The sequence below is a fragment of the Larimichthys crocea genome, chromosome I (genome assembly GCF_000972845.2).
Source record: "Larimichthys crocea isolate SSNF chromosome I, L_crocea_2.0, whole genome shotgun sequence".
In the NCBI taxonomy this organism is placed as follows: domain Eukaryota; kingdom Metazoa; phylum Chordata; class Actinopteri; family Sciaenidae; genus Larimichthys; species Larimichthys crocea.
Genome location: NC_040011.1, coordinates 13,149,919 through 13,177,479, shown reverse-complemented (window position 1 = coordinate 13,177,479; position 27,561 = coordinate 13,149,919). Strand labels below are relative to the sequence as shown.

The following is a 27,561-nucleotide window of genomic DNA, read 5'->3' as shown; positions in this document are numbered from 1 at the left end:
CAGCCTTAAACTAATTGGTGACCTGACGCATACAGCATCCATTCTTTATACTACGCGCTTCTCTTGCAGCAGCAGTATCTCTGAGTCTTGACTTGAGTTGCGTCTCTAACTGCTGCTACTCTCTGATGTGGCTTTTCTTTTTTTATCAGATTGAGGAGAGGCGCCACAGCGAGGGCAGTAACTCCACATCCTGTGTCTTCATGGTCAACAAGCCATACGCCCTCACCTGCTCTGTGGTGGCCTTCTACATCCCTCTGGTCCTTATGGTGCTGGCCTACCAGAGGATCTACGTCACAGCCCGTGCACACGCCCTGCAGATCAGCATGCTGCAGCGGGCGGGAGGAGCAGGTACTTCTGGCGCGGACTCCGCTGACCATCAACGCAACCACCGCATGCGAACAGAAACTAAAGCGGCGAAGACTCTGTGCATCATCATGGGGTGTTTCTGCCTCTGCTGGGCGCCGTTCTTCGTCACCAACGTGGTGGACCCCTTTATAGACTACACAGTGCCAGACCAGCTGTGGGCGGCCTGTCTTTGGTTAGGCTACATCAACTCCATGCTGAACCCTATCCTCTACGCCTTCCTCAACAAGTCCTTCCGCCGTGCCTTCCTCATCATCCTGTGCTGTGGAAGGAAGAGGTACCGCAGGCCGTCCATCCTGGGGGCCAACGCTCCTTGCACGGCCACGCAGATCAACGGCTCCACACATGTACTCAAGTAAGTTCCTCAAATCTTTTTGTGTGTGTTCGGGTCTGGATCCATGTTGTCTGGCATGAAACGCTACTCAAAGTGAAATTATAACAAAGAAATCAAACGTATTTGTGTATCTTAGTGTGATGATCCTGTTTTATTTCCTCAGTGGATGTAAAGATTGTGTCGTCTTGTGTTTTGTATTTGGAGCTTCTGTGTGCTTTCATCACATGAATGCTGCTCTGCTGAATATCTGTACGCCTGTGATTCGCACGCCTCTCTCAGCCATTGTCATTGATCGTGTTCACACAGCACAGAGATCTTTAGTCTAATTCAAACTGCGAATATGTTCAACATTTCGTCACCACTACAGAAATACTAGGTAACTGTCAAGTATGATAAGGTTGCCTGATGTTGTCTGCTATTAGTCGGTTGGATTAATAGTTGGGTATTGATTACTGATGGTGGCTGATCAGGTTTATTATCAGCTAATAGTTTCAATTTAAAGGTTGCCCATTGCCAAAATGGTTACAATGCATGTAGGTAAAAGTCTCAGTGCTGTTATTCTCTATATCAGCACTCATGGAGCGACTGAGAACACGGAAAGAACCATGTCATAGTAGAGCATTATAATACAAGAATATATCATGCAAAATATCATGTTATGACTTTTTCTGATAACGGTATAGATTATTCTCTTAAAATGTCACCCCTCTATTCTCAGATAATGAATCTTTACAGCCATAGTTGCAGTTTTTGGGTTGCTGTATCTACTCAATCCAGACTCCATCTTCAGTTTCTCATGATTTCCTCATATGGACATCGCAGGAGTAATCTCACGGAATACAGAGTGAGCTGTTTATCGTTCATCTGTCCTGCGTACAGTAATCACCGCAGACATTTCCTGAATAATGTTCAGCGGGGTCAAAAGGCAAGTAGCAGCGGCACATCGTGATAAAAAAATGATTTGTTTTTAGATGTTATAGACACGACTTTATCTCTGTAAATATCCTCTCCGGTCTCTTCGCTTTCGAATACACGGTCTTGACCCATTACTCTCCCGACCCATTACTGTTTCTAAACATAGAGCACATGTTTGGCCATGATAAGACTATGAGGTTTAACGTGTACATCGTCGTGACGTATTGCATATTTTCTTCTCTCCCTCCTCTGTGATCCTATCTCTATTCAAGAATGACGAATGAGGCAATGGCAGATCGGTGATGATCTTCCACAAGCACTACAGCGGCCTGCAAATGATACAAATATTCAGTCTCATTTAAAAATGAGAGACAAACAAGACAGTTAATTAGAGAGGAGACTTGCTACAACAGATTAAGAGATGATACCAAGATGATAAATCGACTTTAGCGTTGGCCTTTTGCAATCAGAGCACATCGACTTCAATCGTCTGTATTTCTTAGTTGGAACTCAACGGAAAGGCGAGTTGCTGTTATGAAACAGAGCATGAGGGGCGCCAGTGTAGCTCATCTGGTAGAGCTTGTCCCCCATGTACTGAGGCTGAGTCCTGGGTTAGATTTCAACCTGCGGCCTCATCCCCCCTTCCAGTCTTTTCTAGCTGTCACTGTCTAATAAAGGCTGAAAATAATAATTAAAAAAAAAAGAAATAGAGCATATAACTGATTGTTTGATTGGATAAAAAAAAAATGAGAATTAGGATCAGATCAAAGCTGTTGTTGCATACAAAGAATTAGTAAACATAAGCAAAACAAACTACTGGAAAAGTGTAGAATCATAAATATGAAATCATAATAAAAATGTGAAAAATATAAATGAAAGAAGCTGTGAACCATTTCAAGAAACCAGTTTCATTGAATCACTTTTAATATTTATTTTTTTTTGCCCCTGTATATCAGAAATGTTCTGTTTTTTTCCAGTTGACTGTCCCTCGTGGCCTATGATGTAACCATGAATGTGACTAATAAAAACTGAAAATTTACATTTTTCATTTTAAATTAATTTACAAACAATCAGCTTCTTTACTTTTCATATTGAAACTTTTTAAAGTTTATTCTCAGCCAAAGAAAACAGTCCTGCCTCCCTTTTGTTTTATTCTCCTGCTCATATTAGACCTAAGAAAAGCTTCCACAGCCAATTTTAGTAAGCAGAAACACATTTGTGTTCATCTTAACAGTGAAAAACACCGGTATATTTAGCATTGTGTACAGTTGGCTGCCGTGTGGCTCCCCCCCCCCCCCCCCCCGGGCACTTTTTATAGATATGAACTCGTAAAGTCACTCAAAGATTTCCCAGCCACTTAAAGAAGCACCCCATCTCCTGTAGTTTGAGTACATCCCAGTGACAGTTTTATTCAACATCCTTCCCCTGTTGTCTGGAATTTGTATTTCTGATATCGTCCTCGTCTCACAATTTCCAGCAGCTCTTCTCTCTGTGAGCTCCTCCGACTGAGAAAGAGAAGATCATCTACAACAATTATGTCATTTATGTAAATACAGGCCGGAGACAGTCTTCTGTTACTGGAGACTGCTGAAGTGTTTAGACAGTTTAGTCTTAAAAGAAAGATATTTTCCTCATTGTTCAGGAATTAAAGCATCTATTGAACCTTAATCCCTAAATAACCTTCTTTGAGCATATCATGTTCATTTTTACACCAAACCTCTTTAAGGTACAGTTTCTAACAAGGTTGCACGAGTGCTATATTTAACGTGGCTGGCAGCCTTTCATTCAGTGACTTTCAGAAACTTTATCTTGCTGCAGTAGCACTTTTTAATTCTTACTTTCTCATGCAGTGCACTTCAGAAAGGTCAGCGATGCTTAATGTCCCTTCACTTTGAGTGAAGGCAGTTTGAGCTCCTCTAAGAAGAGTCAGTGCCTTTGAGACTTTTAGGCAGTGACAACAATAATTCACACTCTTTTCTCCAAGTACAGAGACATCACAGGATGTTATAAATTAACTCTTTAAGATACTATCAGTGGCCCTATCATTTCCTTTTGCAATGGTGGGTGATTGCTCAGACCCCAGAGGGTTAAGTTATAAATGATCTGTGCTATCTTTCCTATTTTAAACTGGTTAATGTAATCCATAAATTACAGATGTAGTTTTACTTTTATTGCATGATAGATTATTTCTTTCGGACCAGAGAAAACAGAAATGTTCAGATATGTTTGAGACCTTAGACTTTAACTAAACAGAGCGTGCAGTACATGAGACATCTTCCTCTTGCATGCTGAGGCTGCAGATCCTTTGACACTTGTATTTGAGCTCTAGAAAGTGTACGTGATTTCACTCTGTGTTGGAAACCATATGGGGGTTGCTGGCTTTTGGTAATATTGAATTTACAATTTTTATTTAAAATGGTGTTGACACCCCGAGACATCATGGAGCTGGAGTTCATTGTAAGCAATCAGTGAGTGTGTTTACACCAACACAGAAGCTCAGATCAATTAATGTCCAGTCTGTCGACAGTACGACAGAACATTTTCATTCCCTGTCTGACATTTCTGGACCGCCTCCAGGGAGCTGTTGAGAAGTGAGGATTGAAAACAAGCTATTAAAGTGAGCCTGCCCATATGGTAGTCATCTATACACTCATTTTACTCAGAAGTGAGAGCTATTGAAATGACATTACAATTATTTATACAGGAATAATAATACCTGGGGACCACCGGTGCGGTGATTTGTAATATTTTCAGAGGCTGTCTGTGTTCTCAGTCCTTAATTTCATGGTAGATTACCAACTATATTTAATCAGAAACAGATGTGAACTCTGATGTTAGTCCTTAGGTAATGGAATTTTAATTTTTCATCCTCTTCCAGGTTGAAACTAAGATAGATTAGAGGACTAATAAAAATGAACCTGCGTTGTTTTCTTTTCTTCTAGAGCCTTATAAAAACGATACAGTGTGTGGAAGTGTGTTAAAGTGATAAGGCTTCCCTCCTGAGCAGAGCGACTGAAATGGCTTTGGTTTTTCTCATCTACGTTGGCAAAATTAATGATTTATTCAAACCAAACCAAAGTTGGTGAGTGTCGAACCAGTGGAAATACTTACAAAGATAGTTTTGTGAGTTTTATTTTGTTTCTGTTCAGTTTAAATGAAGTAACAATGTTACAATATTCCATGAGGTATAACTTTTTGCCAAGCAAGATGGAGCAAGATTGATGTATTGGGTGTTTTTCTCTTTCACAAAAAGCTCATTCTCTCTAGGAATCCTTTCAATAACGATGTAACAGTAAAAAAATGGCTAAATCTATCACTGTTAATGGATGTACTTTGACAGAAGCATTTGTCCCCAATGATTAGCTTACGTTGCCATATTTTCACATCAAACTGGGGAATTCAGAGTTTATTTCATCCAAACCAGTGTTTGTGGTTGTTGGAACAGTAGAAAGACTAACAAACTGTCCAGTGTGAAGTGTATTTCAAGATTACGTGTGAGGTAAAATTACTGGTTTTGTCAATGGAGTCTGGTGGCCGTGGCGCACATTTGCTTTGGTCTGAGATGCTGGGTGCTGTAGGGCAACATTTCCTGGCAGTAGATTTTGTATGCATAACCTATGAATATAAAATATCGAGTGATTCACAACAACATTCTTGTGAATGTGTCACATGAAATACATGTACTGGATCAAATGAGATCTCTCGCGTGGAAATGATTCATACGTCTGACGAAAGAGAAAGAATGAACCATTGTGTTTCTCATTCTGTCAGCTTTTAGTGATTGGTTTTGAGTCCTGGTGTACAGATGTTTCAGATCTGGAGAGGTTTTAAACAAAATAAAAGGAAAGATGTGCAGAGATTCGGAGTCTAGTCTTCAAGACTACAGTGTCAATCGAAGATCCCTGCAGGAAAATATGTTCAACACTAATGGAAATCAATATCCCCTACTGGCAGATATCCATTCTTGCCATCATTAACTACAGAGCATGTTATGAGTTTTACCACACTTTGCATGATAAAATGGTTTCCTGCCTGGTGACATTTCTGCATGTTGTTACCTCTGCAAAATATCTACAGGCAATATTTCACTATAATTGTGTCCTTTATATAAGACAGGAGTTATCTGTATCTTCCTGCACAATATCTCATTATGCCTCCTAGTGTGCTATTGATAGGACGTACACAGTGTGCTGAGACACCTCTGGACTTCATAGTGGAGGACATCTATTAGTCCGCTTCACTCTCCCAGGAAAGCTGGAAACTGGACATGTGGGCTGTCAGCATATCCTTAAGCTTGTCTCTGTTTATAGCCTGTCACCGACACACGTTTAACTCGTACACTCGCACACCTGATAGATTGGTGCACCGCTGGGTTTGCAGGTTATAGGTTCAGTCCCTTTTGGCGGGCCTGTCAGACTAAAAATATTCAAGACTTTTGACGGATGAAGATGATGCTAACACACACGGATACACAAACAAAGACGACTCAACAGTGCAAGGACAAACACACACTGCAAGTCACTTTTACTTCAAAGATTTTTAGAGGCCATTCGGACGAAATAATCACCAGTGGGAGGCTGACAGGATTGTTAATAAATACCAATCGCCTAATGATCACTTAGACAGGTTCTACTTTTCCAGCCTGGGCTCTTTGGTGTGTGAAGATACAGGAATCCTGCAGAGGAGGAGATGTGTTGTGCTTATGTTGCTGCTGTTTCTGTTGGTTGCCAATGCTCCACATTGCATGATAACTTAACTGTACTTTACTCCGGTTGTTGATCACAGTAAAGTGTCAGAGACATGCACGACATTCAGGATTTTTATAGATTTGTGTGGATAATGTCAAGGTAAAAGAGAAGAGGCTGATTTGAAACAAAACTGCTAAATAAAAACATAAAATATTACAGTGAATTTCAGACGTCCCTGTAATGCAATGGCATGCATATACACACTCATAACCCAAGAAGCGAGACCAGATTCTGCCACCATAGCTGTGAGATTTCACCTCTGATTTATTCACAGAGGCTGGCTGCCAAGTTGTTTCCAATAACTGGAAGTGTTACGTATAACTTTGCTGCTGGAATGACAGGAAACAGCAGTGTCCCAATCGGGAAATTTGCTTTTGCATCAAGCATGATAACCCACTAAAGCAGAAGACCTGAAGACATTGTCCCTGCTCTCTGCTGCTCTGATTGAATTTGAATCAGTTTTTATTGTTTCCTCCTTCATAGACTAGGAATTAGAGAGGTAATCAGATTGCGGTAATCGTCTGTCAGTTCTTTGTATTTTTTGTCTCCATTAATGGCTACTGACTCCCGGTGCTGCAGAGATCACATGTCAGTCAAAGTGTACGTGCGGGGCTGTGGTAGCTTCCATTCAATCTCTTTGTTTTTAGAATCTGCCATAAAACCAGCCGTAAAACCGTCTCTTGATGTTTGAAACAATGTGATAACTTTCATGAACTGGATAAAGGTCGAATCACTATTGTCAACTCTACACGGCAACAATTCATCTTTACAGCAATGTGTCGCAACCTTTTAGGCCCGTTGCCAACTTGAGACTCCTCACCACAGGCTTGCCCTTCTCAGGCCTGTGGAGGTGATACTATTCAATATTTCACCTAAAAATGCAAATATTGGAGAAAGCTCCCGCCCCTCAACATGATGGATCGCTGCATCACTTATTTTTTGGGCCTTTTATGCCTTTAATGATAGTACAGCTGAAGATAGACAGGAAGCGAGGGGGAGTAACATGCAGTAAATGACCGTCCGATGCGGGATTCGAACCGGGGCCAGCTGCAGCGAGGACTATAGCCTCCACACACGGGGCGGCTGCTTAACCCACTACGCTACCGACCGCCCCGCTGCATCACTTCTTTAACAGTTTTTGGGGAGCGTGCACAACCTTTATTTAGTCAAAACAAGCGGATATGAAATAATTTTAATAAAACAAGAGATCCTTTATGGGATAGCGATACAGTGAAACACAAACATTCATCGTAAGTCACCCAACGCAAACTCAAAGTCTCACAGTAACAGTGCGTATTAAGATTTAATACTGATGGATTGAAACCATATGAAAGGAATTCTTTGATAAAATCCATGCTGCAGCTTGTTGATATCAAAGACAGTTATCAGACATAAAAACATTAAGTCTAGTTTGACATTAAAATGTAAAAAGCAAGATCCAAGAAAACAGAAAGAAAACATTGTTTTGTTTGTCTTACAGTAACAGTAGTAGTGCTGGCAATGATTGTGGTGATGTACAGTCACAGGTAGAAAGATGGTGTTTGTCCCATGCAAAGAAAAAATGAATATGCAGAAAGGTCTGTGGTTCCCAGCTTCAGTTGGTTTGCTTAAGTTACTAATTCAGAAGGATACTAATTAAGATCAGACGGCTGACATCTGAGATACATCAAGAAACTGAAGCGGCCGATGAAGACACACAGAGCAGCAGGATTGATGTGTCTCTGGTGTGAAGAACGTTTTAATTCTGACACTGATGAGATTACTTAAACATGACTGCTCTTCTATAGGTTTGGCCACCATTTCCATGAGTTACCACACAGTTTTACTCCATTGGGTCCATTGGGTGAGGAATACGAGACCTTCACACATGTTGTAAACAAACTTCAAGTTTTCCATATTAAGTATTATGAGCAGTGCCGTGCCCAGGGGACCAACTTCAGTGTCTTGGTTAAGGAAACAAACCTAACATATGTGCACTGATGGTGGGGGAAACCAGTGCACCTGAAGGAAACCCACACAGACACCCGGAGAGCATGGCAAAAAAAAGTGTGTCAAATTTTAAAACAGGAAGTAGGTCTGCAAAATTTAATGGACTCCTAAAGCAGCTTGGGGAATATTTCCCAGCACTCTCCTTGAAATATCTTTTGGGTTAAATTGGGGGTAATGAGGTTGTTGAGTTAAATATGTTGTTAGACAGAGTGAAAACAATTTAACACTTGAGACAGATTGTGGTTATGTTCAAATAATCCCTGCATGCAAATGCTTTTACAGGCCGTCCATCATCCCAGAAACTCTTTTTATTACGATGTATGAATGTCAAATGACTTCTTGCACCAACAATAATTGCTTTTATTAAGCATAAATATCGATTAATATGGGGCACATGGGTAAGACTCTGTAATGCATTTCAAGCACTTTTTATTTAAGCATTTGTGTATGCTAAGACCGCAGAGATTTCATATAATTGTCAAATAATTGTATGCAGATTGCTGATTTTTTGGTCCACTCAAGCTTTCAAAAATCAGCTCTGCGCATCAACATTCATCAGTAATTTCCAACACAAATTGCTTCATCTTTTAAGAATGAATTCACACAGCCTGGTGCCTTTAAAGTGGCCTCAATAAACAGATGATTCTTAACATCTGATTTGAGATTTTAGGATGGAAACCGTCACTGCTTCTTTGTCCAGATAACTGGCACCAATGTGCGTACCAGTAATGATCTTGTAAGGACAAAAAGTGCCCGTCTCAGTAATATGTAGGTGTAATATATGCAGTACGATTTGTCATAATTTGGAGGAGAATGTGTGAGCTGCCAGCTGTCTCTTTGCATGAGCTTAGCTGGTAATAAATAAATAGCATGAAATGTAACGATGGATTTTGTACTATGGATGAAGATGACAAGTTCTTTTAGCCGTGTTTTACGTTAATAACGGAGCTCTGACAATGTCCTAGCTACATCTATATAAAACTATAAAGGATTATGTTTAATAACTGTACCAGATATGCTGGTTAGTGGATGAAATTGTACAAAAACATCATCCTTTGTCTACATTATACAAATTTCTTTGTATTTCTAGGACACAGGAGAGCATACACGGCGTGCATTAGGTGAAAGGTTTATAGAGAAACTTTAAAAATGTTCTTTTTACTTTGCCACAGCGCTCTTTTCTTTCGAGTTCAGGGGAAAAAAATGTTTCCTAGTGGAAATCGGTGCATCTTTAATGGGGACCTCATGCTGCACTGTTGGGTATAAAGGCGGAATCAGCACAGCCGTGTTATCAACACACTTGTCAGTCTACACTGCAGTGTTATTTCCCAGAGACGACTGGTGCCGACACTAGAATTTCATCAAAAATTCTCCCCAGATTGGCTCATCCCAGTTTCTTTTTCTTTGACCGCTTCTTCTTCTGTACTTCACAGTTGATGTGTGCTGCACTTGTCAAACTACCACTTTGAAAAAAAAAAATCTCTGTCTTTTCAAATGAAAATGCCTTTCTTATCATAATTATGTGAAACCATTAACTCATTGGTTTATAGTTAGAGGAGACATTTACAGTTTTCAAGTCTGTCTGAAAACAACAGTCAGGGACTGAGTCTTTCCTCCTGCCCATAGTGGTCAAATCTAGTAATTCTGCAAAAGAAAATGCAAATGAACGTCCGCTATTGTTATGTCATTATTAGGTGTTGCTTCTTCGGTCTGGGAACTGTTACACCATTGCAGAGAAAGCACAACTTGCACAACAAGATTATGGCATTAAAAGAGTCCTAGTCCTGCCTCTGGAGGGAAATTAGCTATGGAGAACTCTAACGCTACCCCTAACCCCTGACTTTGACCCTTGATTTCTGCTGTAAAGTTGGACATTTAACATCGGAGTTTCGTTCTGTAGCCAGCCTCCATTTTATTCAGATTCTGGCACTTCTGTGTTGAGTTCAATAGGTTGCCACTTCTTGCGAACCAGAAGAATTATCACAGCAAGGCAAACCTGTTTCAGTGTTCATAGGAGCACCTGACTATTACAACATCAATAAAGGGAACTGATGACACTATTAAATGGCAGAGTTGGCGTTGCCTTGTGTAGGGTCAAGGAAGCAGAAACACAAGCTACAACTCACTCCCCCCTATTTAGTTTTTAACAGGCCGCCCTGCATCTTACTGAGAAACTTTATGGGTACGACCCTGTTTTATATAACCCTTATCCCACGGCTCATTACAGCAAGGCCATTCAGCCTGAGTGAGTTAGTTGAATGATGCTAGGGTAATGGCTTTTAAAAGTATATCAGCTTGACCTGAGAATGCTGAATGTGACCCAAGGTGGGAATCATGAATCTCTGCATTACACAGAGTGACTTCAGGTTCCCACTGTGCTGCGTCATTGTTCAGGCATCATCTTCTCACAGGTTTAAAGTCTTGGTTCAAGGGTCATCCTGATCACCAGAGTGATGGATTTGTATGTGAGCCGTCACAGAAATAGAGCTACAATTTACTTAATTTAACTAACACGGCGGCTTTACAAGGACATACAGCACCACGGCTCACCCGGCCGCCTCATTCTGGGAAACGGTCCAGTTATAGAACATTCATGCCGCTCGCTCAATTTACACAGATTGGAGTTTGTTCCCATTTGACCCTCAGCCGCCTCTGTTTCAGAGCTAATCACTCGCAGAGGAATGATGAATATCGCTCCCAGTGGGAAAAGGTCATGACTCACTCGTCTCACTGACGCTTTCTAGCATAAATGGTGATGAGGCCTATTGTTGTTGTTGTTCTATGTACAGCTGTGAATGTGATTGAAACAGTTGGGTTGAGGCAGAATTAGATACCCCGCACCTGATAAACGCCTCACGTGTATTCTGATGAAGATAAAGAATAATTCTAGTTTTTGTCAGATGATAGCGCGTTGATGGCGAGCAGATGTCAGAATACTTACAGCAATAACTGTTCTTAATTAACTGCAAAATTGCAGGCTTTTACAGATTAACAGACTATATGATCGCTGCTGTTCATTTTCTCATTTCTCTGAGTCTCTCTTTGTACCTACATGAACAGAGAGATATAGATTTCATTTGAATACAGTCGTCCCTCGCTATAACGCAGTTCACCTTTCCTCGCTGTTTCGCAGATTTTTTTAATTGTAATTTTGCATGCTTGTTTTTTACAGCGTACTGTACAGTATGAACGCGCATTGTGTTCGGTGTCCTGATTGGCTAAGGGAGTACTGTACAAAATGTGTTGTATGTTCTGCACTCGGAAAAAAACACCTGCACCAAGGCCTTTAGAGGAAAAAGCCAAGGCACTGTCAGAGGAACTGTGAAATACGGTTTCATTTACTAATACAGTATTGTACTTATTTTTGTTAAATCTGCGAAGGTTTGAACTTTGAGAGAGTTTAAAGAAGACAGAAATGTGAGAAAATGTTAATGCCTGTCTGAGAAAAGTGTATAAAAGTGTGTGGTTAGGGGTTTTACGGCCTTAAAACATGTAGAATAACTGTAAAAAATAAAGCTGATTACTTCACGGATTTCGTCTATTGGGGGTTATTTTTAGAACGTATCCCCCACGATAAACGAGGGACCACTGTAGTTGCAAATTGCAGATGAACATTGGTGGAATCAATGGATTCAAACAGACCAGCCTCTGAATGTGGCTGCATGTAGCGAGTTTCATCTGCACAAAAGGGTGTTGGAGAAATGAGAAGTTACTGAAACTCGGTGATGGGTGAATTATTGTGAATTATTCCTTCAAATTTACAACAATGTTGTACTTTTGTAAGTCACTGATCCAGTTTGGATCAGAACTTTATCGTCAGAGTGAAACTTCCTGGCTTCTTGGTATTCAAGTTGCGCGGCTTCAAACTCAGCAGAGGTTTTTTTGAATTACATACATACAAATGTTTGAAATGATGGCTGAATTTCTTGAATACAGCGCGGCATGTGTGTATGCGAGAGCGAGCTCTCAACATTGTCTCCACTGGGAAAACAATTCTGATAGTATAATGTAGCAGAACACAGGGCTTCTGTCTTTTTAGGTTTGGTGGATTCACTATGTAAGGAACTCTTTCCTGTTCAGACAGATGTTTGCCTGCTAATGAAAAAGACGCAGGAACTGTTTTATATTTAGACATGAAATGAAAAATGTCCCTTTAAACCTTTTAGATCAGATCATGGTCACTTTGTCCACCTAATGACAATATGAGCCGAAAAAAATCCAATACACAGAGTGAATATGATGTACTACCGGTCAATATTAGTGAAGCAAAGCATGACACATTATACTTTTATCCTCCAAGGCATATTAATACACTCCATTACACACACACACACACACACACTAACAGTAAGCCTGCTGAGTGTTTATAGTCTCATTAGAGTCATATATCTGAAGCCTGTTGCTGCTCAGGGAACAAACTGTGTTCAATGAGAGAGAGAGAGGTGTGGAGAAGGAACAGACAGAAGAAGGAGGAGAGGGGAAGGGCAGGAAGTGAGGAAGGGAAGAAAGGAAAAGAAGGAGAAGAGGAGAAAGGACGGGGGACAAGGCAAGATAGACAAAAAGATGAAGAAGAAAGTGTAGGAGAGGAGGGTTTAGAGAAAAGGGAGAATAAAAGGAAGGATGCATAGAAAATGAAGACAGAAGAGATTTAAGACGTATGTAAAGTAAGAAGGAGATGGGGTAAAAGAAAAGATTAAAATGAAACAAAGAGACTAAAGCAATAGGAAGGGTGAGGAGAGAGGAGAGAGATGGACTTAAGGTGAGGAGGTAAGGGGGAGAGAAGGGGGAGAGGAGAGTAAGGGGAAGCATAAAAACAGCAGAGATGGAAAGGAAATGAGATGGACAGGAGAAAGTACTGGAAGAGAGACAGCTCAGTTTCAGAGAGTCTGAGCTTTCCCAACTTTATATTGATACTGGATCTCTCGCTCTGCAGTCCCGTAAATGACAGTCTACATGATTTATGTCAGAGTGTTTAAAAGCCTCGACTTAATAGGCCATTTCCATCATTTATGACACGCTGCCGCGCCGTACGAAGGCGAACACCACCTGCAGCGGGCAGAGAAAACACCGAGAGCCTGAAGTCTTCCACTGTGCACTCATGTAGCTGGTATGCACACTGAAGGTTTTCTTTCAAAGCCCATCCGCAGTAAAACACAGAGGTGGTTAAACACACACAGCAGTGAAGTGATTTCAACTGCGGCGAACGGCAAGGAGGGAAAAAAAAAAAGAATCACTTTTACTGAAATTTTGAATTCTCCTCTCTGTTTGTGTAAGGAAAATAAATCCTAATTAATCCACACAGATATGTACAGTATCAGTTGTAAATTAAGATGACTCTCTGCAACACTGGGAAAGACTAGTCGTCTTTATATTCCACCTGAAATACTAGTAATACTAATAAGTATGGTAGCACATTCCTACTAGATGTTATAAAACACAGGGATGCATGTATGGTTTTGTGTTGTGACGTCACATTTCCAGAGTTGAGCTGAGTTCCAAAGTTTGGACGCAATGATTTGCAAATCCTGTTCGACCTTTATTTAAGTGAGTGAATAAGTGGAATTCAAATTAACAGAGTACGACCCAAATATTTGGGAATCAGGATTGTCACCTGACTTCCTCTTTCGCTCACGGCCACTAGCGGTCGTAGTTTCACAGTAAACCGAGCAGCAGCCGCTCTGGCAAATAAATAAAGCCAAGGTTTACTTCATTCTTCTTGTTTATACCAAGCGGCAACTTCTGAGGCTGTGAAGGCAACACGGTAGTGCCAAAAGCTGCAGTTCCTCAAACAGCCACTTGAGGCTGGCTGCAAAAAACAAGCCAATCTCCATAAGCCCCCATGTTAAAATGTCCAACTTCACAGCAGAAATAAACAGCCTGGTACAAAAAGTGTTTTTGGTCTCTATAGCTGATTTCCATAATTGCCATGAAGACTACGCCCATAACATTCCATTCAATAAATGTAAATATGTGTTGCAATGAGCCACGACAACAGACGACACGGCTATATTTTTGTAGAGGACTGTGTCCTTTAAACAGCTCTTTTTAGCCTCCTGATCCCTGATCATTTTAAGTTCTAAAACTAATTTCTCTGAGGTAATCCCCACGCCGTATGTCTCGTATTTTTGTGTAAGCTTTTCAAAGAAAAGTGAAATATTCAGACGGGTGGACAAATTTCTCTGTTTTCACGCCCCTCTGCTTTCTCTTGTGTTCCTGTAAATACAGTACATGACGCACATACACTCGAATACACAAACAGATACATAACAGAATACAATCTCTGTCTGTCAAACGCCCTGTGCCTCAATTAAAAGATAATTGTCTTTTCAAATGGAATCAATTTAGCACTTTAGCATCTTATATTAAAGCGAAAATGAGCTCATTTAATTATATCTCTTCGTCTCATTATAAAAGACGGACGGTTTTGATTGGTGTAGACTTTCCACCTCGGAGCATCCTCAATCAAATGTGTTAAAGTTTCCTTAATGAACATGTAATGACCTTTATTCATCGCCGGCAAGAAAAAGTGGGTTAGTGTGGCAGTAATGACGCATGGAGGATAGGAAGGGGCTTTTTAATTTGGTGTCACTTCCCCAAAAATCAAACAGCCACGGATCATTTATCCGCTCCATTTTGGACCAATAGACCAGAATTCAATGCAACCACAAGATGCTGGCTGAATCCAAAACTCTGAAGCTATACAAGCCACTGATAGACAGGCCTAAAGTCTTTGTAGGAAATGAAGTCAGTGGAGTCTGATTGTGCATCCCAAGTGGAGTCTTTCCAAGTCTGCTTTATGCCCCTTGTTGACTAGATACATTGAGGGTTTGGAAACCTCTCAGCACTTTCCAGGAACGTGCCTGAGATGTCCAGTGAAGTCTGGACTTTGATTGAATTTTGAGTGAAGCGACTAACTTAGGATGCCGCACATAAGACGGGCTGATTGGAAGTTAGTTTCACCGATACGATCCAAATAATATGTACCGTCCAGAATAACAGTCAGCGGTCGATTCTCCCTCAGACGGTCTGAGGTGTTTTTAGAGATGTAAAAATGTTATCGCACTCAGCGGTGGAACAAACAGCAGCTCTCTCTCTTCATTATTCACTGAGTTCTCTCCAGCTGGGAATATTACCTTTGGCTGAAAAATATACAGCTGTTGCTGAGCCTCCCCGCTGCTGTGTTTTGTCTGTGTGCAGGAGGCGGGAGGAGAGCCGGAATAAAGAGTCAGACACTTTGAAACACACACAGACATAAATACACACAGGGATACACGTATAGAGCATACGGACACGCACAGACGACATACTGTGCGGTGCTTTTTTGAAGAATTCAAGATGCTGCGGCATGTTCACACGGACAAATGGCAGCTCCATGCATCGCTTCCAAGGCTACTAAGGCCAACTAAACAAACTAACTCCAGCCAACACAGACACACACATTGATTCTTGTTTTATTATTTATATTGGCACGACGCTCAGCTACTGAACACAGAAATGGACACTGTGCCAAACTGATTTGGAACAGAAAAACGAGCGATCGTAGTGCTTTTTAATGTGGTATGATATCTGGCACTATACATGCCACTTATATTGATGAAAGAGTCTTGGGCTTTTCACAAATAACTATCGCAGGAGTAGACTGAGAATGTTGTGAACAGCAAACAGCCATGCAGCCACCTGTAAGCAACGTTGATCTCATGGCACGAATGTTTTTTTTTTGCTGTTGGAGACTTGAGGATAATCTAAATTGCAAAAAAAGTATTTCTTGCCTGAATCTCTTCAGCTGACCATGCAGGACACTTGTTGATTAATCAAATTAAATCATTCAAAAGTGTCAGTGTTTTATTAGTCTCTTCTTTTATGTAATAAGTTAGCAGACGGTTGCTAACCTCAGCATTTCTAATAACCTCTTCACAATAAAAGTCTTCAAATCGGTTAATGGTGCAAAAAAACAAAAGTTTTACTGCAGGAAGTGTTTAGTATGGAAGCCACAGACGGACAAGAGAGAAAGAAATAATATCTGGCACAACAAATTTTCTAAGTCCCATCACTTTTTTTTTTTTTTTTAATTAATTACTTTTTTTTATTAGGATCATTTTTTTTTTCATTTCAGCCACAAGAGGCGCCACAACCCGATGTTCTAAATTGGACTAAGCTCATTCATGTTTTCTTCCAGGTGAGTTTCATTTACTCCGTGCACTCTTCTTTTTTTTCCTGCCTATTTCACAGATTTTAAAAAATTGTTTATGATTATTTTATGACCAAATCATTTTTTCCACTTCTTTGCTCATGGAAGAAAATCTGATTTTATTTGATTTTTCTCACTTGGCCTTTCTTGCCTTCCGTAGATTATCTGTGCACTCTCATCAAGTCGAATTGGTTTAACTTCAGCCTGAACTCTCTTTGCACTCACTGACTCTTTTACAGTAACCCTCGCATACTCTGGATTCGGTGGCTTTGCACAGCGTAATATACATATCAAAGCCTCTATTAAATACCACCCAGTTATTTAATAAGCTGGATTTTGAGATGTGGCAGCGGATTAATATTTCTTAAACCTTTTTCCCATGGATCTCACAGTGTAATGGTGTGAGTCCATGGGTGTTTGGGGGAAACAAGGAAACGCTACATTGGGGAAATAGATATATGGGGATTATGTGATTAGATATGAGGGATGAGGACCTTTCCATTTCAGATGAAAGGCGACAGGTGAAAACGTTAATTTAGGATTGATGGATTTGGAGCAAGCTGCTTCTTAAGATATTTGTCTGTCTCTTCTCTCGTCGCTGCTCTGTCTTCCTCACTGTTGTGTCTTTTTCTTGTCGTTTTCTCTCCCCGTCTACACTTCTCGTCATAAATAGATCTGACTTCATCTCACCACAAAGTTCCCACTAATGTTCGGTGTGTGTGTGTGTGTGTGTGTTGCATCTCTTTGTTGACCTGAGGCAATACCACACACACACTGTCCACACTCATGCGGGCAGTGTTTGTCAGCTTGTGTATTTGTGTACAGCACATGAGATAAAAAAGGAAGGAGATGACAGGTGTGCGTCTGTCTGAGAGGAAGAGGAGCGTCGGAACGCGAATATTTGTTTGTATTTTCACAACGGCATCTATATTTGTTGCAGGGGCTCCGCACATCCATGCATGTGTGTGTCTGCACTGCGTTGTCTTGCGGATATAAACAAAATCAAACAGAGAAAATCCTAACAGGAAGCGTTACTCTCGGGCTGTCGGGTTAAACGCTGCTGTGTGATGTTGTCGGCTGCGTTCAACCACAAGCTCACATCAAACGACTGCAGCTAACACTCCACACATGCTCACTATCGGGCTCTGCTCTCCAAATATGTTCTAACAGATCACGATATACCAGGATGAGTGGAAACAGCAACATTTTGAAAAGAGGTTTTAGAACGCGTAGAGATGAATCACAAACCTATTTTTCAAAGGGAATAAACACAGATCAATCCCCAAACCGATCCAACGGCAACTGAACTCGATCCCAAAGGATCTAATTCCAAGTCTTATACAAAGATTTGCAAACTGTGCATTCCCCGAACCCAACTTTAATTTGTCCTTTGTCAACAATTCTAGAAAAATGGTCTTGGTTGCAATATTTGTTGTAGATACCCATATTTCCTTGAAACAACTTTCCATTATTGTTGTCTTGTTAGAAACAAAGTGTACTCAGGTAATATTCCCATTTGCTACTGCTTTATTTTTAACTCTTCAGCCAGTTAGAAAGTCACAAATCTTGTTGAAGAGACTTTAATTCCACTGCTGTCCCGGCAGCCAGTGCCTAAAAGAAATGTCACGATATTTGACCCTTCATCGGGCTGAGCAGGAACCCTGAAAAGGCCGTTCGTTCATCATAAGTTTGAATGGTTTCCGTAGTTGGTGTGAAAAGATTATTGGAGAAAGAACCATTGCCACTCTCATTCATCAGTTTTAGAACCTTTGTATGTAAAGCTCAAGTGTCAGGAGAGCTCAGGAGAATATGGCAGAAGTTAAATACAACATGAAGAACTATATATTTGTGTATAATCACCTGAAAATAAGAATTCTGTTTGTATTACTTGAGAAATAGATTTTATATCCACCAGGTTGCTTCTTAAATCAAAAGGCGTTTTCTGTAAAGACATCTCACCTGAGCTTTTCAGGCTCAGGTCTATTTTACATCCATTTCCTTTGACCGCCAATTGAGTCGCCAATTATGTCTTTGGACTTTGGGACAAATCCTATCCTATCCAAATTAGGCTCAGGTGCTCAAAGATTCTGTTTCAGCTTCTCATCAGTCAGTATTTAAGATGTACGGAGTCGCAGTTCAAGATGCTTTTGACTTAGGAAACGGTATCCGGACATATTCTCAATTTAGAAATTTGGGAACGCAGATAGGCTTCCCTTTTATTTTCAGTGTCAGATATCACAGCCTGTTTCCTCCGTCTTCGACTGCTCACTGGTTAATGGATCTATAATTTGTCAGTCTGTCATTTTCTCTGTCCACTAAAAGGTCTCTGGGGCTCGTTATGTCCATGTCTGCTCTACATCCCTGTCAAAAAGAAGACAGCTTTGGTTATAGAGCTCATTAGATGTCAGATTTGTCCACTGCTTCCACAAAGCCACTGACTGTTTTGATGTGAGGATGAGAGAGAGAGAGAGAGAGAGAGAGAGACTGTGACAAAGTGTGAAAACAAAGTATAATCAAGAGGGAAGGAGGAGATTAATAGAGCATGGCACTACTTTCCCTTTGCTGACAGCTGCTTACAGAGTGTTTTGATGGATGGGTTGGTCCATTGAAAATATTGGTCCAAGCTCATGATTTTTTGATGTGATCGTAATGAAATTTCAAGTAGAGATTTGTCATCCCCGTAAAATAATAATGATTTTCTTTTTTTTTGGTGCCTCTGTTAAACATTTAAAATCCATGACAAGATTTCTTGACAGCCACTGGCCTGGTTGATTGTATTCATGACTCAAGAGAATGAAGCCTTCCACTTTGGGTTCTCTCTGAACTTCGCACACAAGATTATTTAATAATGTTGATTTGTTCTGTACACGTGACATCTAATGCAAGTCTGTCCGTCCTGGGAGAGGGATCCCTCCTCTGTGGCTCTTCCTGAGGTTTCTTCCACCTTTTTTCCTTGTTAAAGGTTTTTTATGTGGTTTTTCCTCACTCGAACCGAGGGTCTAAGGACAGAGGGTGTCACTCCCTGTACAGATTGTAAAGCCCTCTGAGGCAAATGTACTTTGTGACTTTGGGTTATACAAATAAAATCTGATTTGATTTGAAAAGCTCATTCCATTCGTGCTCCTTAGAGGATAAACCATGTTCGTCCATCCATCAAATATAGCTTTAGTCAAACTATGATACTTTACATACTCCATAGTGTCAGTTTTGCACGTGCAGGGCTCCATGGTCTACTTGGCAATAATAAAAGTGCAAGTAGTATGAAGAGCAGAAGAGTCCAAATGGAAGATGTTGGAATCAAATCAAGACTTTCATCCAGGAGACTACTGTTTGAAACCAGAAGTCAAACTTTGCGTACTTATTTGAACCCACACAATGACTTTCTGAAAACATACCAAGTACATTTTGTTCCCAAACTTAACCAAACTCTCAACTGGATGTTGGATATTATTAAAGCTTGCTCAACCACTGAGCCCTGCGCATGTAAAAATCAAGCTGGAGGCAGTTTCTAGTTTGAAGTGTTAGATTTTAATGACCCTCGTAACCTTTCCTCTTGTGGCACCTTCAGGACAGACTGTACATTTGCTCTTCACTCGCAGACTTTCATTGTGATTTAAACATCAGAAAACTCCCACCACTGCTCAAAGACTCGAAAGGACCCGAGCTCAGCAACCCGAGCTGAATTTAAAGACGTTCAACTCTGTGTAAATGTTCTCTGAGCTCATTTGGAGGAGATGACTCACATGGTTATTTTTTTAGTCTATTCATCTATGTAATATAATTAACCATCGAACTTAAACACAAAAACTGACTCATGGGAATACGGTGTTCTGAAAATGATCTGCTCCGCTGTGCATCAGTAATGCTACACGCGCTCTCAAGGGAGAACCTGTCGCTTTAAGTCTGTGTGTGTGAACACTGAAATGAAATTGCATTGCTGTTTGTGCGCATGTGTGTCTGCTATTGTTCTATAATGTAACCTATATGACAACAAGTTAATTGGATTTTGATTCATGTTGATGTTTGCAGGGTTTTTTTTGTGTGATTATAATGCATTTTCAGACTTACACACACAAACACACACACACAATCAGGAGTCTTTGTCTTGCCTGCTGTCTGATGGGTCGTCTGGGTGTAAACTAACCTTGTTTTTCCCTCTCTCTCTCTCTCTCTCTCTCTCTCTTCTCTCTCTCTCTTCTCTCTCCTTCTCCCCCCTCTCCATTCCTCACCTCCTTGTCTGCTCTATCTCCTATCGCATGTTTCTTTTTTTTACATTATTCTTCGCTTCCTTTGCTGATTCTTCCTTCTCCACTCCTCTTCCTATTTTTTTAACCTTTCATCTTCCTCCTCCTCTCCCCTCCTTCTCCTCCTCCTCCTCCTCCTCCTCCTGTCTCTCCAGCGGCTGCTCCTCTGCCTCCAAGCTGCTGCTCTGGTTCTGCAACACCAGGCCAGTGCCTGTCTAGCTGCTGTTTGTGTAGGGCGTCTCAAGGCTCTATCAAGTGAGTCTGCTGCCTTACACACTCACATCAACGAAAAACACATGATCTACACAAACACACCCAGTGAGGTCAGATATTAGCACAGGTGAACATTAATACATGTTTTACCTGCACGTACCTGCACCAGCAAGCAGGAGAAAACACAAAATATTATGTGTTTAACTCAAAGTTAATTTTACTTCTAAGACCTTAACAGGGAGGAAGTTTTGTCCCGTCTACACATAAGATACTGGTTCCTATTTCATTGAGTCAGCTGAACAGTGTAGTAAATGTTAGTTACTCACACAGGAATAATAGTGTATTTATTTATTTGGGACTATTTTCAGCGTTCACTCTCTGGATGTACAGTCATTACTGTTTGTGTCATTTTGTCCTTTGTCTGCGAGTCTGATCGAGAATCTTAAGAGATAAGTGGCCGCTGTTTAAGCCAGTCCATCATCTTTAGCTCATTTTCCATTACCTGTGTGTGTGTGTGTGTGTGTGTGTGTGTGTGTGTTTCCATCTTCCTTTTTTTTCCATTTTCTCTTCCTCCCGCTGCCTGTTTTATTTCTTTCTCCTCCCGTTTCTTTCTTCTTCTTGGCTTGTATACTTATACTTCTCTCCTGCAGATTTTCTTCAGTGTTGCTTCTTTCTTCTTTTCTGTTCTTGTCATTGCGTTTGTGTTCTTAATCATTCTCAGACTTGTCAAATTTGGCTTGGTCAGTGGCCCTAAGCTTCAATGTATGACATGCAAACTCAAGCTTTATTTTGAAAGTCTTAGACAGACTTTTGCTAACTTGACTGCAAGCCACGCGTGAAGCCGGGTCTATGGAGTACGTAGAGTCTCGTGATTTAAAGTGTTCAGCCACTGATCATACTGACATATTTGATAAGTGTTGGTTTGTTTATGTGTGCGTGCTTTTGTGTGTCTGTGATCTGATTCTTTTTCTCGGCTCAGTGTCGACTGTCTTCGCTCAAGACACCTAAATTCAAATATAACAAAGAGCCTCATTTGTTTACTTGAAAATCATTAGCTCGCATGGATTTCTGTGAACAATTCAAGGCTTTTCATCAACCTCCACTCTCGACATTGAGAGTCTCTCTCAGAGCCTCTCTGCTTTCTCCTCCTTTGAATGCTCACAAGGTTTTCCCTGAAACTCTCGATCGTTATTTTTCGCTGTGAGGACGGATAGACAGATTTCTTTCTGCAGAGAAAAAATAGTGCAATTGAGTGCGTGCTTATTTGCAAGACGGTGACACAATATCACGTTGACCACACTAATAATCGATAGCTGTAATTCCCAAGAGACTCGTCTTTTCTTTGCGGTGCATTGATTTTTGTCAGCGGCACTAAAGTCCTCAGAACGGCTGAAAACTATCATTGCAGCTTTTCAGTATACAGCAGGGAAACTCCAAAAAGTAGCTCATGGATTGAAAGTTTGTTTGTGTGGACTGCTTCTTCTCCCCAAGGAGGCAAAAATATATTCAATGCTTTTCTCGCTTTTGCAATCCTCTTAATAACGCCATCGCCGCTTGCAATGAGGACCTGATTGCACACCTCTGTAGCCGTGATACCGCTCCCGCTGAGCCCACACTCCTTCCCCGCCTTCTGAAACACGGCGGCTGCAACACAAGCCATATTTTATAGATGAAAAGAAGGAAAAAAAGTGTGTTGAAGTTTCTGAACTTTCTAAATGACATGGTAGAAACTGTAAACAAGAGACAGTTTCCACCTGGTATTAACACGTGCCTGGAAACAACCAGCCTGCATTTTTTTTTTTCAACATATCATTTGCAGTGTAAATGCTAATGAATCCTAAGCCACATTGCATGACCGCCTACTCCACTAACAATATATCATTTGTCTGTTTGGGCTCTTTCAATTAGCAGCAGATGCATGCATGAACACACAGTGGATCATCCGAAAGTTTTTCACTGTGCAGACCGGGAGGCCTGTCAGGAGGGCGTTTATTTCCACATGTAAACTGATCATATCACCCGAGAGGCATTTCATATGGCTTCCTCACGTGTTAGGAGTAGATTTGTCCACAGTACAGTGGCAGAGTGCAATGGATGAAAGTGCAGCAGTGTGCGGACATCAGTGCACATGTGATGACCTAACATGCTGAGGCCTCGTTAGGTGAGAATAATCTTCTCTTCGAGAAGTACCAAACCTACGTGGTGACAGAACAGGAGCAGCAGGAGGGCAGAGACGAAACATAATGAGACGTATAATTCTCACCTTGTAGAATGAGGCGCCAAGTCAGCAACGGTCATGCAGACACACCATTAGTGGCTGGATTTGTTTCTGTTGTTGTCATCACACAGGAAGAGGACAGGACAGGAAGGTCGTTTATTCAGGTGTTAGTATGTAGCAAATACATTTTCACTTTGTAAGTGCGTGTACTTCATAAAATTGGCAAATAGTATTTTTTTCATTTAGTTTACCTTCAAATGACATTTCTGAATGCATACATATCAGTTTCAGAGGACAAAGACAAGGCAAGGATAAGGCAAATCAAAGCTTTATACATAACAGGCTGGAGAAGCTTCGTGATAAATGTTGAAGAGAAGAAGTACTGGCATCTCCGCGTGTTGCCTCGGGGGGATGGAAAGCTGCAGAGCAGAATGCAATGCTGAGCTTTGTTTTCAAATTCTCTTCACTCAACAGAGGAGCCAACATTTTTTAAAGTTTTAAAACAATTCACATCATTTATCGCAGCACAAAACAGTTTTATATTGAGTTTATTTATCTTAGATCTTGTGGTGTGTGTGTGTGTGTGTGTGTGTGTGTGTGTGTGTGTGTGTGTGTGTGTGTAAACCATTTCAAGTAATGACTCCAGTAACGACTTACACTTTAGCGCGTGCTCTTAATCTCAGCAAATTGCATCTAAGAGCCTGAAACTGCAGAAGCTTCACGCTCTGCACGTAGGAGAAGAAAGAGGACAGGGAGGATCAGAGAGACGGTTAGAGAGTGAAAAGCTTCCATCGTCCACTCGAGTCTCTCTGCTCCTGTCTCGTCCACTTGTTGTTGCTGGCACGCTAACTAACATCTAACTACACCCCACCTCATCACTGTCTGTCTCCCCGGGGGGGTTATTAGACAGCCAGATACACACTCCGACACACACAAACACACATGTATTCATATTCAAAAGCATACTTGTGTGAGTTGCATGTTTTGAAATCCTCTCTCTTGCACACACACATTTGCTTGATTATGGAAGACTTGAAATTTGATTCCTGGAGGGATGATCAAAGTCAAATCAAATCATCCATCCGGAGCACGTAGGAAACAGAAGTCCATGATTGCTTCAACAACGTGGCTGCCCACAGCCAAAAGTTTTCCAGTAAATAAAACAGCAATGTTGAATATATTGTACCATGGTCAAAGAGAACTAGTGTGACATAACTGCACATCAACTTTTATCATTTAGGCTTAACTGTACAATAAATCTACAAGAAGGAAGGAACAGAAAGGCTGTCGAGGTCTCTTTATATTGACAGCACTGGAAAAAGGTGATTATAATCATATATCTCATGACACTTTCCACATAGAGCAGGTCCAGACTGTATCCTTTATAATATATATATATATTTAAAGATGATTTTTTTATGCCTTTATTGATAGTACAGCTGAAGATAGACAGGAAGCAGGGGGCAGAGAGAGGGGGAGTGACACGCAGTAAATTAGCTGTCCGATGCGGGATTTGATGCAGATGCAGCAGCTATAATAACAATAATAATAATAATAATAATAATAATAATAATAATAATAATAACTTCAACTATAATTTTATTAGAAATACTAACATGCAAAAGTATGTATTATACAGTCAGTGCATACACACAGATACCAAAACGTGCACTGTACAATATATTTGGTGTGAACATGGATGGATTCTGGATATTCATGCCAGACTCTTGAATAGCCGGTAAGTGTGTGTGTGCAGATGTTAAATAAATGAAGGGGACACACCATTTGTTTCAAGTGTCACATGTCACAAACAAACTTTTTTTTTTTCTTCATTCCGCAGACTTTCTGCTGACATGCGGAACACGTCTAAATGTTTGCAAACCTGTCGCCGACTTTTCCGCCGCTCTGCTGTTGTTTTTCTTTCCGCTCTGATTTTCATTTGGTCTCGTCCTGATGTGGATTCCAGACCTCCAGACCAGAACAGAGGAACCTCACGTTGCCATCTGACTTGATCCTAAACTGTGGTCACTGGCTGTCTTAACCGTGTGGGAAAGATCAAAATAGGCATGTGTGTGTGTGTGCCAGCCTCAAACATCTCTGTTTGTTGCAGATGGCAGCGCCATTTTCAGAGCTATAAGTGTGAAAGTTGTCATAGCTCTTTAAATGGTACTGCTGTATGCACTCAACTAAACCAGCCATCGGAGATCCAGCGCTGTGGAGGAACTCTTCTTTGTCAGTCAGACTCAGTACTGACACCCTAATGGATGCAGAGGAAACATACTTACATGCAAACATGACACGCTTTCATGTCTCCGTCGCTGCCGAAGTGGATAAATAAATCATTATGAAGTATGTTTGAAGGAAAGGCATCACAAAAATCAAGATTCGGGTTTTCTCGAGTGGCCGAGTGTAACGTTTATGACGTCATGTCGTGCCTGACAGAGGCCCTGGTGGATCGACTGGTAAAGTCCTTTCTGCAGTGACTGGTTCAACTCTGGCCTGTGCGTCAGCAAAATAATTAAATGTAAATGTGATGACTTAATAAGGTCACAGATCGACTGTTCTGCCTTGCACTAGTAGCCATTGACTCACAAATTTTGTACTTGCGGCTGGGCATGGATTCTTAAAAGATGTCTTTGGTGCATTTAATGTCTACTGAGGGCGTTCTGTGTGTGCGGACAGTTCCTGAATGAGGGTGTGTATGTGTGTGTGTGAGTGATATTATTGAAATTTGGCCCCCTCAAACTGTCACACAGTAGGTCATCTGTCAGTCAGGAGCTTGTTTTCTTAAAGAAAAGTCTTCCTTCAAATTTTTTTGGTGCTTAAAATATTCAGAACAAAAAAAATGACATTGTCCCCGACTGGGGTGACCCGGGCAGTCACTGACACTCACATACTCTCATTGGACGTGTCAAGGATGAGATCATGCATAAATCAGTCTGTTTACTTTCTCTTAGAGAAGAAGAAGTAGGTGTGTACTTCAGTGTACAGTTTCTAAAACCCATCAGGTCATTGGTTCAGAAACAGTTGAGTCAATGGGATTTCACTAGAGACGTATCAAAGAGCAAAACTATATTTAAAGTATTTTATGCAACGGCTTCGAGGTTTTAGTCTAGATCAAAAAACAGTATATGTGTGTTTTCCACTGTCAGCGGTCCTTTTGCATTTGTGCGTCTGGCTGCTTAATGTGCAGTGAACCCTGTCGGAGCTGATCTGAAAAGGCTTTTTTTTACAGCTAAACAAAGCACTTGTGTTATGTTTTGCTGACTTTTAGAACCATTAGAGGTTCTCGGGCCTGAGAAACGCTCTAATGTGTGTTACTGGCTATGATGAAAGATCTATGTATGGAGACTCTTTTTATTGTAACAGAAATAACAGTAGAAGAGAACTCAAACTGGTTTAGTTCCATATGTCACACTGAGAGAGACAACTGGTCTTCAGCTTTAGCACGAGTGAAGGGAACACATTCAAGAAACTTCAACAGATTTTGGTGAGATGAGAACATAAACACAGAGATTATGCATGTTTTCTATAATTATGGGCCACTTGCATCTTCATAGTCCAAAAACTAGATTCAAGTCTGCAAAAACAACAGACTAATGCTGAAAAAACCTCATTCTACACTTAGAATAAAGACCAGAAAGGTCACAAAACGTAGATACTGAACTTCACACATTTTTATTGTTACGTGCAGGCACTCAAAGCTCTTGGTTAGGGTTCGAGTATAGTCATAGTTTTGGTTAAATACAGAAAATGATTAACAGTGATGACCATTAACAATGTTAACATATAATTGAAACCACAATCTTTCACTTTACTTTAACCAAAGTGCATGTAATGCCAAAAGGAGCAACAGACAGGACACTTCGTATTCTCTGCATTCACTCTATCTATGAATATTTTTTTTACATGTAGCGCTTCCTTCAATCATAAAAAAAACATTTCCACGGGACATAATCCAGGCAGAAATGACATTTTCCTGTGACAATATGCGGAAATACAAATTATTATTCCATAAACATAATATTTCTCAGGGAGGTTCTGCTGTGTAGTAGGTGATAGGAGTTTGTGTACACTTACACAACTCATTAAAAATAATATTAAATTGCATTTTTTGCAGCAGCAGCAGCAAGGCAGCACTCTTGACCTCCATTAACTGGTGATGTCACTGTGCAACAGCCAAGTTGATTAATGGGACAAACTCCCGAAAAGCTGCGTTCCTTTTTTAAAGCAGAGCTACACGCATTATCTGCCAAGCACAGATGTCCTGTAAATCCAACCGTTTCATTTCATCACTTTGAGTATCTGCGTGGTGCTTTCTGCAGGAGAACAAGAAATACACAAAGATG

At 40.7% G+C, this 27,561-nt stretch overlaps 1 protein-coding gene across 6 annotated transcripts in view; it reads left to right on the top strand.

The window, feature by feature from the left end:
- Positions 1-27,561, top strand: part of htr4 (5-hydroxytryptamine receptor 4) — a 153,097-nt gene that overhangs the window by 104,096 nt on the left and 21,440 nt on the right. For 2 of the 6 annotated variants that reach the window (XM_019255201.2, XM_027277708.1), the window contains exon 6: positions 150-718. In XM_019255201.2, the coding sequence (XP_019110746.1) occupies positions 150-718 (569 nt within the window). Of the gene's footprint in view, positions 1-149; positions 719-1,884; positions 2,247-16,462; positions 16,526-20,936; positions 21,037-27,561 lie in introns of those variants that run through there. The other 4 variants (XM_027277823.1, XM_019255203.2, XM_019255202.2 and 1 more) reach the window with 4 other exon arrangements.